Source organism: Myotis myotis, unplaced genomic scaffold (assembly GCF_014108235.1).
Source record: "Myotis myotis isolate mMyoMyo1 unplaced genomic scaffold, mMyoMyo1.p scaffold_m19_p_9, whole genome shotgun sequence".
Classification (NCBI taxonomy): Eukaryota; Metazoa; Chordata; class Mammalia; order Chiroptera; family Vespertilionidae; genus Myotis; species Myotis myotis.
The window spans coordinates 50248092-50263657 of NW_023416401.1; the positions used below are offsets into that span (position 1 = coordinate 50248092).

Genomic DNA, 15566 nt, shown 5'->3' on the forward strand with positions numbered 1-15566 from the left:
TATGAAAATAAATATGAAGTCCTACTGACATTTAGATATTTATAATATACAGGAGACTCAAAATATATTGTATAAAATACATCTTGCTAGCTAATGGCTTTAAAAAAAACCATTAGCAATTAGATAAATGGATTCACAAATTAATAAAAATTATCACAATAAAAATACATTATATTTATTTACCTGGTAACAAACATACTTATTCTGCTATAGTTCAAAGCAAATGAGAATTCAAACATTTTTCTTTAAGTCATCACTGAAAATGTATTAATTTTTATAGCAATGATCTTTTTTTTTGGAAAAGTAAATTAAATAGGTAATTCGTATAGATTATATTCCTAAAATAACACATTAGTACATTTTAATGAGTATATGCGTTCTCATTTCCTTTTGCTTAAAGACATAGTGTTTTAAAAATGGAAGTAAATACACATAGACAAAAACAAAACAAGTATGCAAAACATTTTATTTATAATAGATCAACATTTTTGACATGAAAGGTAGCCACTTTCAATTTCTCAGGAATGCCTAGAACCCAACAGTTTTCAGAAAGACTAGTTTGTTAACAATTATTTCACTGTCGGTAAACGAAATTATTTCAGAATGAACTTGTGAAATGGCTTTGCTTATTGCAACTGATTTATAAGCTTGAATGTGTGATAAGGTAGCTTCTCGGAAAATGAATGTAATCCAACTGTGTTCCAAGTATATGAAACCAGTTTATACAACAAACATGAGAATCACCCATGTGCAATGACTGTGCTCAAACGAGAATTCTTTATTAAAATATCATTTTTTCAAAAAGGCCTCACGTTAACCCCTCAAACCAATTTCCCCCCTTCTAAGTCCAGTACCACTCTTTTCTACTTCAAGATGCGTTACTTTATAGACAACTGTCAAATTCCAGGGGACCTGTACACTGACTTAGACTCTGTGTAATATACATCAAACACAAGAACAATCACTGACTTTAAGGGACAAAGTGTTAACTAACCAATAATAATTTAGCCAATGTCATTTTTAGCTTAGAGGGAAAAGAACAGCCCCCAAATGTCCTTAACTTAAAGGTACTTCTCTGTAACACACAGAATGAAAAGATAATCTGTAAAATTAAAATCATTAGAAAATACCTTAAATAGTTTTACATAAATAAGTGTTCAATTTCAGATTTGAACCATTTTTTTCTTCTGTATTTCAATTTGGGGAAATTTTCACAATTATTAGCTCCTCTTACATTTATTTTTTAATATTTAAATCTACTACACAGCAGTTTGTAAATTCACCTTGGTTACCACTCCCCATGTTTATGTGTTGTCTTTCCTCAGGTAAGTCCATTATATACATGTGAGTGCTGGGGAGGTTTAAATAGCACTTAAAGAATATTCAGGAGAGCTCTGAAATGTTGAACGTTTCATTATTATCCATGTACTGCAGGATCTGTAATTCAACTTCATCACAGCGCTATAAATACTGTGTGAATGGAATGCACACAATTCCCACAGACACACAAACTGAAGTCCAAAAGGCACAGAGTAATGCTGGTGGCTCTTTCTAGTCAGTTAAGAAACAATAAAAAGTCTGCATTATTCTTTCATAATTTAAATACTTAAGTAATCTCCACTTTTATTACTTTATAACAATGACTTCAAATTTACATTATTTTAAGTACCATTGTAATAGCTTAGTGTATAATACAGATATTTGCCAATATCCCATCCAAAAATTAAAAAAACAAAACAAAAACCCCTCTTCACTATATATATATATATAAAAAAAATATTCTTAAGGACAGGAACATAGAAGAGGGATTTACTTGGTACAGAGTATCAACTCAATTTCCTATCACCACAGTTATAACTCCAAAATTAACAGGTATACAGTAATAATCAAAAGCAGTGCAAATATCTTTGGAGGTTAGGATAAAATTATAATTCAAGAACATAAACAAAGCAATAAAAAAGGCAAGTACTTCAAGTACAAGGAACCAGTCTGCTTGAGGTCCATCGTAGTGTCTACTGGGGACTTCCTTCTGGCTTTTACTTCTTCCTCTGAAACACATTGGCCAACATGGCACCTGATGTTGTCAATTGGCCCATTTTGTTCAAAAACTTCGTCTTTGTATCTTCACTCACTAAGCTTGCAGCAATTGACATTGAGCTAGAGAAGAGAGTTTAAAATTCTTGTAAATCAATTAAAAAACTAAAATATCAATTTTTTTCTACTTCTTTAGTAAATACATTATGAACTGGTATCACAAAAGGGAAACTAATATGTATGGGGAGGCGTTTCTATGTACCATACGAGGTCAGGAGCTTTCAGGTTCATCCATTATATTAAAGGAAGCAACATTGTGTAGTACAGTGGGGCCTTGACTTACGAGTGTCCCAACTAACGAGTTTTTCGAGATACGAGCCATCTCTCAGCCGATTTTTTGCTCTGAGTTGCGAGCTAAAATTCGGGTTACGAGCCAGCTTCAGATACCCCACCGCTAGTTGGCGCAGCGAACGTCACAGTGAACCCCACAACATCAGCCCAGCATCACGTGTCTCACTCGTTCACTTTTTGATTTGACATACGAGTAATTTGAGTTACGAGCTCAGTCATGGAACGAATTAAACTCGTAAGTCAAGGCCCCACTGTAGTTAGGAGCAAGTCAGGAATGAGACTGAATCTTGGCTCTGTCTCTTACCAGCTGTGTGACCCTAGGTAAATTATTTAATCTCATTTGTAATATAATCCTCATCTGAAAAATGAAAATAATTCTATTACTTAACTCATTAGGCTGTGTGTGAGTGAGTGTGTGTGTGTGTGTGTCTACACCCAGCTTGACAGGATGAAACACTTATTCCTGGCAGTCAGCTTTAAAACACCTTTGAGTTTTTTATGTAACTGTGCCCATTTAGATGAACTGCTCAAGGTTACTTCAGCCAGAGCTAAGAGGACACTCAGTCTATTTGCAAATTACTTTCTCTCCTCAATGCCCAACTTCACTCCTGCATATCTATGTTTGTATTTTCATTCCATTGGATCTCTGAATTCTAATTAGCTTGGTTAGAAGCACAAGTTTATAATCCTATATGCAGTTTGTCAAGTTACAGCTTACAAACTCCTGTCACAAATTTCTAAGAAGCTATTTGACCAGTGGTTCCCAAATCTAGCACGTATAAACTCTGGAAGCTTTTAAACATACAGATCTCTAGGCTGAATGAGAATGTTGAGAAGAGAGCACAGATTATGGGGCAGAGATCTGAATTTTAAATTCTCCTGATAATTCTGATACAGGTAGGTTACGGACCAGCATTTGAGAACTGCTAATTTAAAGAATGTTCATATCTGCCAAATAACTGACTACAAAATAACACACAAAAAAACACCATGACCACATATAGAAAATTTACAGAATTTAAGGTTAACGTGAAGTCTTTAAAAAGGAATTAATGTCTTACCCTTGAGGCTCTTGGACAGTCTTATTCTCTACTTTTTGTTCACATTCTTTTATCATGGAACTTAAAATAACCTGATTAAAAAAAATAACTTTAGTGAAATACAATTGACATAGTGAAATGCTATGGTTAATCTAAAGTTTTTAATATTCCCATAAGCTAATATGTTACTTAAAAATGTAAAGTTTTCACAGTTACTTTGTTAAAGGAATTCACATTAGGTTTCTAAATCAGGTGCAGAAATAGCGTTAAAAGATCTCAATCATATAACAATAATTTATTTTGATTTTCACTAACCTTCCTTCTAAATCTGATTCCTATTCTTCCTTAGTTTTCCCCACCATCTAATGTTAAGAGTAAAATGTGTATACATCTATACATTTAACATATATGCCTACCATGGCTACACACATTTTCTCAGTAAAAGCTGTTCTATCCTGTATATCTTTGCTTTTTTTCAGGTTGCAAAAAGCAAGGTGCTCTATTTTAATGTTTACAGCAGAGCCCTAGTAGGTCTGTGGCTACTAGTCTGGGATACTACACATTGGGGGTCCAAGAGTTCACATCATTTTTGCAGGGAGACGGAGTAGTGACGGAAAGGGTAGAGGGGTCTAAGAAGCTGCTGCTCCTATTGCTAGCAACCATGCCAGAAACAAATGGCATTCCTGAATATTCTTGGCCTGTGTTTGGGAAGGGACGTCACTAAACAACACATATTTGTCACCTACTATGTCCCTGGAACTTTTTAAAACAGAGAATGCAGCAAATAAAACGAGCAACATTCCCTCCTTGTGAAGAGCTTATAATCCTATGTTCTAGACAATAAACACAAAAGCACCGATCAATTAGATTGTATATTAGAAGGTGATAAGGGCTTTAGAAAGAACACTGAGTAAGAAGGCCAAGGTGAAGAATGTTACAGTTTACATGAAGGTTTTCTGAGCAGCCTTAAATTGATGTGTTAGAAATAAAGAAAAGTTAAAAAGTTACATAAATAAAAATAGTTAAAAGTAAATCCAAGATTCCTCAAGAAATCAGAAAAATATAAAAAAATTAAACCTAAAGAAAGCAAAAATAAAGATGAAAATAGAAGTCAATAAAATAGAAAACGAATACAGAAAAAAACAACACAGCCTAAAGTTCAATATTAGGAAAATTAATAAAATCAATAAATCCTTATCAAAACTATTTAAAAGAGAAAGCAAAAAACAAGTTAATATCAGAAGTGAAAAAGGGATAGCAATACAGATCCTATAATAAGATAAAAATAAAAATAAAGTATTAAAAAAAGAATATATTCTTTGCAGATGACAGTTCTATATATAAAACATACACACAAAAATCCAGAGTCATTTTATTAGGATACTAAAGTTTCTCAAATTGGCCAGACATACATTCAACATACAAAACTTATATGTATTCCTATACAAAAACAAAGGGTTGCAAAATATATAATCCTAAAAACGATAGCATTATAATATAAATATAAGGTGTCACATTTTCTCAGATGAAATTATAAAACTTTATTGAAAGACATCTAAATAAATGTAGGCTATAACATTTTCTGGATAAAAAGGCTTAAAATCATGAAGATGTTATCTCCCCAAATTAATTTAGAATGAATTCAATTTCAATAAGAATCTGAATGAGTTTTTTTTTAGAACCTGTTAAGATAATGCTCAAATTTATATGAAAAAGCTAAGGGTCATGAACAGTCCTAGAAAAAGGCCACAATACAATGTTGCACTTGCCCTTGTAGGTTTCAGGACTTTTTAACAAGGCCACTGTATGAAGACTGTATATCATTGTTTTAGTAACTGACCATGAGACCAATGGAAAAGAATGCCCCCTAATAACAGACACACGCACACATGGAGACTCTATGCATGAGGGAGGTGGCACTGCCAATTAGTATAGACAGGATTAGCTGTTCAATAGATAATAATGGGATGACTGCTTATCCACAGAGAAAAAAAATGTAACTGCAGCACTACCTTACATCAATTATAGATGGATTAAGAATTAAATAAGAAAAATACAACTTTTAATCATTTTAGAAGTATAGGAGATACTGTCTTTTGGAAATGATCAATGCCAAAAATGTGAAAAGACATATCACGAACTGAAAAAGATATTCACAAAACTAATAAAATACTGGTATTCCAAATATATAACAAACTTTGAAGAAATAACAGAAAAAAGATAACCCAAATGAAAAATGGGTAAAAAAACTAAATAGGCTTTGATTGAAGAACATAACTAGTCTATACAGTAAACATACAAAAGATGCTCAAGTTCGACAATAAACAGAAAGCTGCCAATAAAAACCATAATGAGATACTATTTTATACCCATCAAATTAAAAAGTCTTGAGTGTCACTCAGTGGTTGAGCATTAACTCATGAACCAGGAGGTCATGGCTCAATTCCTGGTAAGGGCACATGCCCAGGTTGCAGGCTTGATCCCCAGTAGAGGGTGTGCAGGAGACAGCAATTGATGATTCTCTCATCATTAATGTTTCTATCCATCTCTCCCTCTCCCTTTCCCTTTCTGAAAATGAATAAAAACATATCTTTAAAAAACAACAAAACAAAACAAACCTAAAAAGTCTTAAGAATACCAACTGTTGACAAGATATGGATGAAAAGGTATGGACTCCTATATAAGTCCTATCAGATCTGAAAAGTGTCCTTTCACTTTGATCATCAGCAATCTTAGGAAGAACAGTTCACTGGATTAGTGTGATGGTAATGAATATGGTAGACCAACAGGCATTGTGCAAGTTGACACAGTGAGCAGACTAAGGAGAGGGAAAGAGATTTGGGGAGGTATGAAGGAAAGTTTTTGTTTTTATTTTGTTTTGCTTCCTTTAAGAGGGAAAGTCAACCATGATAACAGATTAAAGAAAAGGCATAGAAAGATAGGTTGCAGATATAGAATCTATATATATAAAAGGCTAAGTGTCCATCCTTCCCTCCAACCAGTGGCTATGATGCGCACTTACCACTAACGGGCAGATGCTCAATGCAGGAGCTGCCATGACGCACACTGGCCATTTAAAAATAAACGGCACCACAGACCTGGCACTGACAAACCAACACTCAGCTTCCCCCAAGTGGGACACAGGCCTCACCACCACCCCAGAGCCACAGCCCACCAAATCATAGCCAATGCTGCCAAGACCCCATGGCACAAAATGTGGCCCATAGCCCAGTCCAGCCCGGAAATGGTCGCTGTGGGTGCCAGGTAATGACATCACGTAGCAACGCCCGGCTTTCTCTTCCTAGCGACTAGCTCCTTGGAGTTTCTTCAGTCAGGAACCTGACTTGCTTTATAGCCAGGTGCAAACATTTACAGTTTAACCAAATGTTTGTGAAGCGTTTTTACATGCCTCATCTCATTTGATTCTCACAGAAGTCCTAAAGTAGGTAGATAGGAGACTTGGTAGAATCCTATTTTCTTTTCATTAGCCAGAAAACGGAGATTTAGAAAGTTTAGAAACTTGACCCGGCTGAAAAGAAGTAAGCCGTCTGACACTGGCCTCCCATTTAAATTAATTCAAAGAGTTTCCTGTGATGCCAACATTTGCGATGACTATTAATAAATCACAAGGACAAACTCTAGACAGAGTAGGAATATTCCCACCTGAACCCGTTTTCGGACATGGTCAGTTATATGTTGCTTTCTCTTGAGTTCGAAGAGTGTGTGACGTTAAAGTTGTAAATACTTCATTACAAGGAAAATTAAACACTCTTATAAGTACTGCGCGCTAACCGATTGCGCCACTGGAGCTCCGGCAGAAAATTAAACACTCTGAAAGTGTTTTTACTTTTAATGTAGTATACTGGGACATATTAGAATAAGTTGTAATCAATTTATCAGTCAGTTTTTATCAATGTTCAATGCTGTTTTTATATCATGTTTTTGTTTTTTATATCATCATTTCGTTGTTTTTTATATCATGTTTTGTTGTTTTCATATCATGTCTTTGTTGTTATATCATGTTGCTATTGTTTATTAATCAATTTATATATTATTTTCATGTACATTTTACTAATTTCTTTCATCTTTAACACTTCTATTATAAATGGTGAATAGCAATATTAAAATATCTTCTAATTAATTTCCTTTCAATGTGCACAAATTCATGCACTGGGCCAATAGTAAGAAATGAATGACAAGGTTTTGAAGGAAATAGGGAGACAAACTGAATGAAAGTTGATGATCAGAGATGACACTGTATAGCATTTTATAGATTAAAAGCATTTCATGTACATTATTTTATTAAATTCTAATTATATTTAGTGAAGGAAAGTATGTAATCCCTACTTTAGAGAATGAAACAGGCTCAAAGATGTTAAAGGAGTTGCTCCACATCTTATAATTAGTAAATAAATCCATAAAAGGACATTGAAGTAATTTTTAAAAAACTAAGTACAGCATATTATAATCATGCCTCACATAAAGAGGAATAAAAATCTGTACAGGAGATATTAAAACATATGAACACAACACTGATGATCACAGTGGCTTAATCATCATAGTAGCTTACCTCATGCTCTGGAGAAAGATGTTCCATGTCAGTGCGCAAACATCTGAGACCAGGTAAAAAGTGATTAACCATTAAGTCCTCTGATATGACTTGAGACACATAGTTAAGGTAATTAAAAAAAAACCCCACACAACTAATATGTCCAATTCAACTCTCTTAAATAATGCCTATGGCATGCAGATCACCTAGAGTAAACAGACTTCTGCAAGCATGATTCTCATTTGTTGGGTTAGTTGCTTATCAAGTGTCAACTGATTTTATTCCCACAAATCTGCCAGTGGTATTCATTATTGTAACATTACACAATTACATGTTATATAAATATTCATGCAATTTATTTGGATGTTTAAATGAGTAAAATGAGTATAGAAAGTAAGAACACTGGCCCTGGCTGGTGTTGCTCATTGGTTAGAGCATCATCCCATACACTGAAGGATTTTGGGTTCACCCTATCTAATAAAAGAGTAATATGCAAATTAACTGTCACTCCCTCACGCCGTCAAAAAGATGGCGGTGGCCACGGAGCTTGAGTGAGCAGGAGGCTTGGGTTGCCCCTGGCGATGGAGGAAGCCAAGCTTCCCGCCTGCCCTGGTCGACCCTGAGCCTGGCTCAAGGCTACAAAGTTTCAATTATAGAAGATAAATAAATCCCAGATACCTGCTTCCAGCCGGCGTGGCCTCTGTTCAAGGAGGGGCTGGGAGCCTGGGCTGCCAGGGGCAACCCAGCCTTCACGCTGGACCAAGGCTACAAATTTTCAATTATAGAAGTTAAATAAATCCCTGATACCTGCTTCCAGCCCACGGGCGTGACCAGCCTGAAAACGACTATCAGCCCCTCACCCATGCTGGCCAGGTACCCCAGTAGGGTCCCCCACCCCAAAGGGGCTGTGGCCAGCCTGTAAACAGCCCTCAGCCCCTCATCCAGGCTGGCCACACCCCCATGGGGTGAGGGTCCCCACTGGGGGGCTTGACAAGCCTGCAAACAGCCATCAGCCCCTCACCCAGGCTGGCCAGGCACCCCAGTGGGGACCCCCACCCTGAAGGGGATGTGGCCAGCCTGCAAATGGCACTCAGCCCCTCACCTAGGCTGGCCAGACACCCCAGCAGGACCCCCAACCTGATCCGGGACACCCTTCAGGGAAAACCAGCCGGCCCCCACCAGTGCACCAGGCCTCTATCCTATATAATAAAAGGGTAATATGCAAATTGACCCTAACAGCAGAACGACTGGGAATGACTGGTCACTATGACACACACTAACCACCAGGGGGCAGACGCTCAATGCAGGAGATGCCCCCTGGTTTTGAGTGTGCTCCTTCACAGGGAACTCTGCTCAGCCACAAGACAGGCTGATGGCTGCCAGCACAGTGGTGTTGGCGGGAGCCTCTCCCGCCTCCTCAGCAGCTTTAAGAATGTCCGGCTGCAGCTTAGGCCTGCTCCCCGCTGGCAAGTGGACATCCCCCGAGGGCTCCTGGGCTGCCAGAGGGATGTCTGAATGCTAGCTTAGGCCTGATCCCCCAAGGGGTCCCAGACTGCAAGAGGGCACAGGCCAGGCTGAGGTACAACCTCCCCTCCCCCCGAGAGCACAAATTTTTGTGCACTGAGCCTCTAGTTATATATAAGAAGGTTCCTATATATAATGAATGACCTATAAACCAAACCCCTATAGACATAGAGAGGGCTACAAACTAATGGTCATGTAGTCTTGTTTTCTAGATAGGGGGAAAAGATCACCAAGGCAGAAGTCTGAGTGACCTTTGGATTAGTAGTTGAGACTTAGATCTAGAAATATGCACATAGATTAAGAAATTGAAGATGGTCTTATTTGGTTGTAAGAGGGAATTCACTCTCCTCTTTTTCTACCCACTGTTTGGTTTTACCTTTTACCCATGGAATCAAATAATCTTTCTTAAGGATTGAAGACTTAGAGGTCATTTAGCACTATTTCATATTAGGAATCACCTTTACTTCATCAGTGAATGATGGTCATAGGGCCCCTGACTGCTAACAATGACAGGCCATTTACAGTTTCATAAGAGAGATCATTTCGTCCTGGGCGGTTGCTCAGTGGTTAGAACGTGGGTTCCTATACCAAAGGCTCGAGGGTTCAACTTCCGGTCAAAGGCACATACATACCTGGGCTGCAGGTTCAATCCCTATCCCGTGCCCAATGTTGGGGCTCGAGTGGGAGGCAACCAATCGATATGTCTCTTTCACATGGATGTTTCCCTCTCTCTCTCTCTTTCTCTCTCCCCCCCCCCCCCCCAACTGTCCCTTCCTTCCATTCTCTCTGAAAATCAATGGAAAAAATCCTCAGGTGAGGATTAACAAAATAAATAAATAAATAAATAAATAAATAAATAAATATTGCATTTTTAGATAGCTCCATTAGAAAGTCTAATATACAAAATCGGCCTCTCTTTGAGACCTCTGCTTGTTAATGTTAGTCCCGCACCTTAGTTACAGTGTGCCTAAACTTTTTCATATCTAATAACAATCTTTAAAATTATTTTTGAATTATCTTTTCATCCCCAAGTTATCTCTTCTCTGGTTCAACCTTCTTAAATTTCTTCAAAAATTTTATAAATATGATTTCTTGATTTATTATTAAGTTGAATGTTAAACACTATAGTTATTCTGTATCCTTATTAAAATATCATGTCAGTATTGATAGGAATACTCTTGTGGTCTTTCAGCTCAGAATGCAATGGAACAGAACAGATTGGAACAATGTGATTTATTAGTGGCCACACCATCCTGTTGACATAAGTACAATCTTTGACTCATGCAGAACTAACATTTTTAGTACTTGAACAGGGTCTATTGTTAAGTTGGTTCCTCCCCTTACTATACTGGTGTAAAGACTTTTTACTGTATTTAGTAATATTCTGTGCATGCTTAAACCCACAATAATATTCCTTCTATTCAGACTTCGGTGCTCTTTAGAAATCATTACCTTGCCATTTGGAAAATTTAGCTTTACAGAAGTAAAATTTTTGACTTTCGCATTTTCCTTGATATGTATTCCTTTTGAAACTCTCTGCTATTTAAGTATATGCATGACTTATTGCTTCAGTAAACATCTAGTTTTACAAAGTCTAGGAAGCAGGTATAAACATTCCAATATTTTCTTTCTTTGAAATGCAAACTCTGACATGCCATTACTACTTTCCTATAAGGGGCCTGTCACTTCTCCATTACTAAAAAATTCTTCCTTGCCAATTACAATATAGCTTCTTCTTTTTGCTTCCTCTATCTTTAATAAGTTGAAATAGCAACAAGATAAATCAAGAATAATAGTAAGTTCTCCTTTTAGTAGAATTAAACTTATACAAGATGAACTAATGGAGTTGAGGCACAAAATTATCAAAATATGGTGTCTCTGCTCACTTTAAAATCTATATTATAAAAAAACTAGTATCCCTGAGTACGTATCCGTGCGCCAGTAGCTCACTGCCGCTCTCCTGTAGCTCTCTGCCTGCTGACCTGCCCTCCTGTAGCTCCCCCCGCACCCCCTCACAGCTTGCTGCCCTGTCACCTCCTGCAGCTCTCAGCAGCCTGCTTGTGGCTCGCTGCCCCACCCTCCTGCTGATTCGTGATCTGGTTGTTACGTGTCAAAGTGTAACGACCATTTGCATATTACATCTTTATTATATAGGATGACTTACACTGGCTAGATGAATAATTTGTGGATTTCCCAAATAAAATGCTCTCAACCATGGATCCAACTTCAAGTCTTAACGCTTCCAAAAGTACAAATAGCTCCCCAACAAAGAGCTTTTAAGTTTCTACTTTCTCCATTTGATTTATTATGAACAAAATTAGAACATTCCACTCAAGAATCCAGTGCAAATGAGTTTCAGTGGCATTTTGGAACATATTTGTCTTACTTAAAATTATCTGTTCACTTTGTTTATTACTTTAAACTGGCATATAACAATATGAAACTCAATATACAGTTGATGTATTATAGAATTGTATAACTGGTACCTATATAACTTTATTAACCAATGTCACCCCAATAAATTCAGCTAAAAAACAAACAATATGAAACTACAAATTTTAATCCTGAAATTCTTCCTTTGCCTTCTACTTTCTCCCATGAATCACTAGAAACCTCTCTCTACTGTCATTTCTTTTCTGTCATAATCAAATTCTCTGATTATGTTGTCCAGCATGTACTTTTATATTTCTGTTTGAGTATCCAGACTTTCACTCCTTTTTTGATCTCTTATTTCCCCCTTTTTGAACTCACCTGCCTTTCAATGGGAGAGCTGAAAAGCTAGAGTTCAGTTTGCTCATTTTACCTTCATTTCATTCTCAGTTTTATTTTTCGAGGCCTAAATAGTAAAGATAACATTTAAGAGGATAGCTAAAATTCTTTGTTCTAATCACAGTTTTGCTTTTTTTAAAAAATATATACTTTATTGAATTTTTACAGAGAGGAAGGGAGAGGGATAGAAAGTTAGAAACATCGATGAGAGAGAAACATCGATCAGCTGCCTCCTGCACACCCTCTACTGGGGATGTTTCTGCAATCAAGGTACATGCCCTTGACCGGAATTGAACCTGGGATCCTTCAGTCTGCAGGCCGACGCTCTATCCACTGAGCCAAACCGGTTAGGGCACAGTTTTGCTTTTTAATGATAAAAAAATAGAATTCACTAATGTAAGCTCTACTTTAATCATTTATAAAATGCAGTGGTTGATATGGTAGGTGATCTCTGAGCTTTCCTCCACTGGAGATGATCAGCCAGCAATTGGACTTTTTCAAATTATTATTTTTTTTTTAATTGATTTTAGAGAGAGGAAGGTGGGGAAGTGGTGGTGGAGGGGGAGAGGGAGAGAAATGGGGAGAGAGAGGAGAGAGGGAGGGAGAGAGAGAGAGAGAGAGAGAGAGAGAGAGAGAGAGAGAGAGAGAGAGAGAGAGAAACATCGATTGGTTGCCTCCCTTATGTGCCCTGACTGGGGATTGAACCCACAACCTGTATATGTGCCCTAACCGGGAATCAAACACGCCACCTTTTTGGAGTGTCCAGTCAACTGAGCCACATCAGCCTGGGTACACTGTACTTTTTCAATGAGTGATATCTCTCAAGAGGAATTCATTGTATTCCACTGGATACACATGGTTAAACATTAACTGAAAAACCCACTGCCAGGACACATACAAGGCTTTCTTTTGATTAACAGAAACCTCAGCTATAATTCATTTCTTGCTCAGTTATATAGTTGATTAACATAAATAAAAGTTTAGCCAGTATTTTTAAAACTATATAAGCACAGAGGACTTAAACTTATCTTGTAAAATTATGAGACAGCTAGAATAATGAGTAAGGCAAGTCAAACCAAATTTTTAATTTTTTGCAATCCTTACGTAAGTTGAAGAAAAAATATTCTATTTCTTAACCTTTAACAACAGAGATAGTTCACTGTAAAACTGGTTATATAAATACAGATACTCATTATTCAAGGATACAACAACAGGAAAGTGCACTGTAGGCTTCAAAAAGATGGGTAGCAATATCCAGTCTTTTAGAATCCACAATTTGTAAGTTGTTCACCAAGGCTAGCTTATGCAAATGTGGTATAACAACTGAAAAAAGAAAAGTATTACATTTTTATCCAAATAGACACGTACAACACTCATACATCTTAAAAAATAAGTTCTCATTTTAATTTATAAAATTTCATTTTAATTCTAGGTTAGTTTCAAAAGACTAGCCACATTCTATGCTTTCTCTTCCTTAATAGGAAAGAAAATATATTTTTCAGAAAGTATATTCTTGGGAAAAATAGACTGTAGCACTTGTCATTATGACCTAATTATGAACATGTCTATAGGTCATTTGGCCTCACTGCAATTCAATTTCCCAATTTGAAAAATAAAAACTAAATAAACAAATGTAAATAACCTACTTTTTATGTTATTATCTTTACAAATAAGTTTCTTTATAAGAATCAGGTATTAGCACTGCTATTAAACAAAAGATAAAAACAGTATATGTTTTCTTTTTCAACATCAAATTATTTCACACCTTTCTAAAACTAGTTTCTTAAATTCTTGGCAAAGATCAATGTCAAACAACACTGGTTGTTGTGCTTTTAAGTCACTCAGTGGGCTCAATACATTATATCTCAATATTCATTCATGTAAAATTTCAAAAGTACAGGCAACCTACTGCTAAAATAAAAGTGATGGCTCAAGAAACAGTAACCAATTCAGTAGCATTGAGTTTCCCTACTGCCTAAGATTGAGACTTCTAAATACATACCTTTTCTCCCTAACACCAGGGTTTCCTAGAGAAATGGCTCCAGGGTCTGTGATTATCAAATGGTTGATCACATGGCCCCTTGTTGATCACAAGTCTCTGCTTGATTGGGGAACCCTAAACACCATTCATAAACACACACTTCTGACCAACTACATTGATTTCTTTCATGTTCGCATTGAGTTTGTGCATGTTAAAGCCACACTCTTCTCCTAGAAAAACCTCCTGCTTCCTCAATAAACACAACTTTTATGCTTGCCTTAGTAAATGGCAAAAAAACCACCACAAAAACAGGATAATAACGGCCATTTTTAGGGGACTTTTTAACGTGTTAAAATTAGTAACAACATAATTCACAGGAGCTCTAGACAAATTTAGGAGATAAAAACTCCAAACATTCATGATTTCCCAATGAAATTGTTTACATTCCAATTCATTCATTGGCATGCTGAGGCCAATTAATGAACAAGGCCACCAAAATGGTGGCTCTAAGATAGTCTCTAAGATTCTCTAGTTCATTTCTGCTCAAACCTTTTAAAACTTACCTTCACTGAACTTCTTTATCTATTGACACATGGCCTCTTTTTTCCATCTGCTCCTTCTCTGACCAACTACAGAGGTAATCCTTTCCCAAATGTTTTTCTTAGAAATTCAACAACCATACTGTTCAATATCCTCTTGAAATTGCTTAACTAGTAATCAAATCTATATAAGTTATTTTAAACCCTAGTCTAGAAGCAGTTAAAAGCTATAATTAAGAATCTTCCTAAATCTCAGAAAAGAGACAAAAATATACTCCAGAATTCAACATTTCATTATATATGTGCTGTCCTGGGCTATGACATCTGTACCAATTAATTCACTTCTTTTTTTTTTTGGGGTGCAGAGTGGAGGGAGTCAATGGGGGCAAAAAGACAACATCTGTAATACCTTCAACAATAAAAATAAGTTTTTATTTATTTATTAAATTTTTTATTGATTAAGTTATTACATATGTGTCTTTATCCCCACATTACCCCCCCATCTCCCCACTCATGCCCTCACCCCCCTGTTGTCTGTGTCCATTGGTTAGGCCTATATGCTTGCATATAAGTCCTTTGGTTGATCTCTCCCCATTACCCCCACCCTCCCCTACCTTCCCTCTGAGGTTTGATGGTCTGATCAATGTTTCTCTGTCTCTGGATCTGTTTTTGTTCATCAGTTTATGTTGTTCATTAAAAAACAAACTTTTTAAAAAGGCAAAAAAATTCACTTCTTAACATCTCAGATGGAGATAAATGGTTAAAAATGTGATAACCCA

General features: G+C 36.5%; 1 protein-coding gene across 5 annotated transcripts in view; it reads right to left on the minus strand.

The window, feature by feature from the left end:
• Window positions 1–447: 447 nt before the first annotated feature.
• Window positions 448–15566, minus strand: part of RELCH (RAB11 binding and LisH domain, coiled-coil and HEAT repeat containing) — a 96785-nt gene continuing 81666 nt past the window's right edge. For 4 of the 5 annotated variants that reach the window (XM_036321553.1, XM_036321552.1, XM_036321551.1 and 1 more), the window contains 4 exons: window positions 13474–13590; window positions 7996–8084; window positions 3447–3517; window positions 448–2157 (listed from right to left, as the gene is read on the minus strand). In XM_036321553.1, the coding sequence (XP_036177446.1) occupies window positions 2037–2157; window positions 3447–3517; window positions 7996–8084; window positions 13474–13590 (398 nt within the window). In that variant the 3' untranslated portion in view covers window positions 448–2036. The remainder of the gene's footprint in view (window positions 2158–3446; window positions 3518–7995; window positions 8085–13473; window positions 13591–15566) is intronic. The other variant, XM_036321554.1, reaches the window with a different exon arrangement.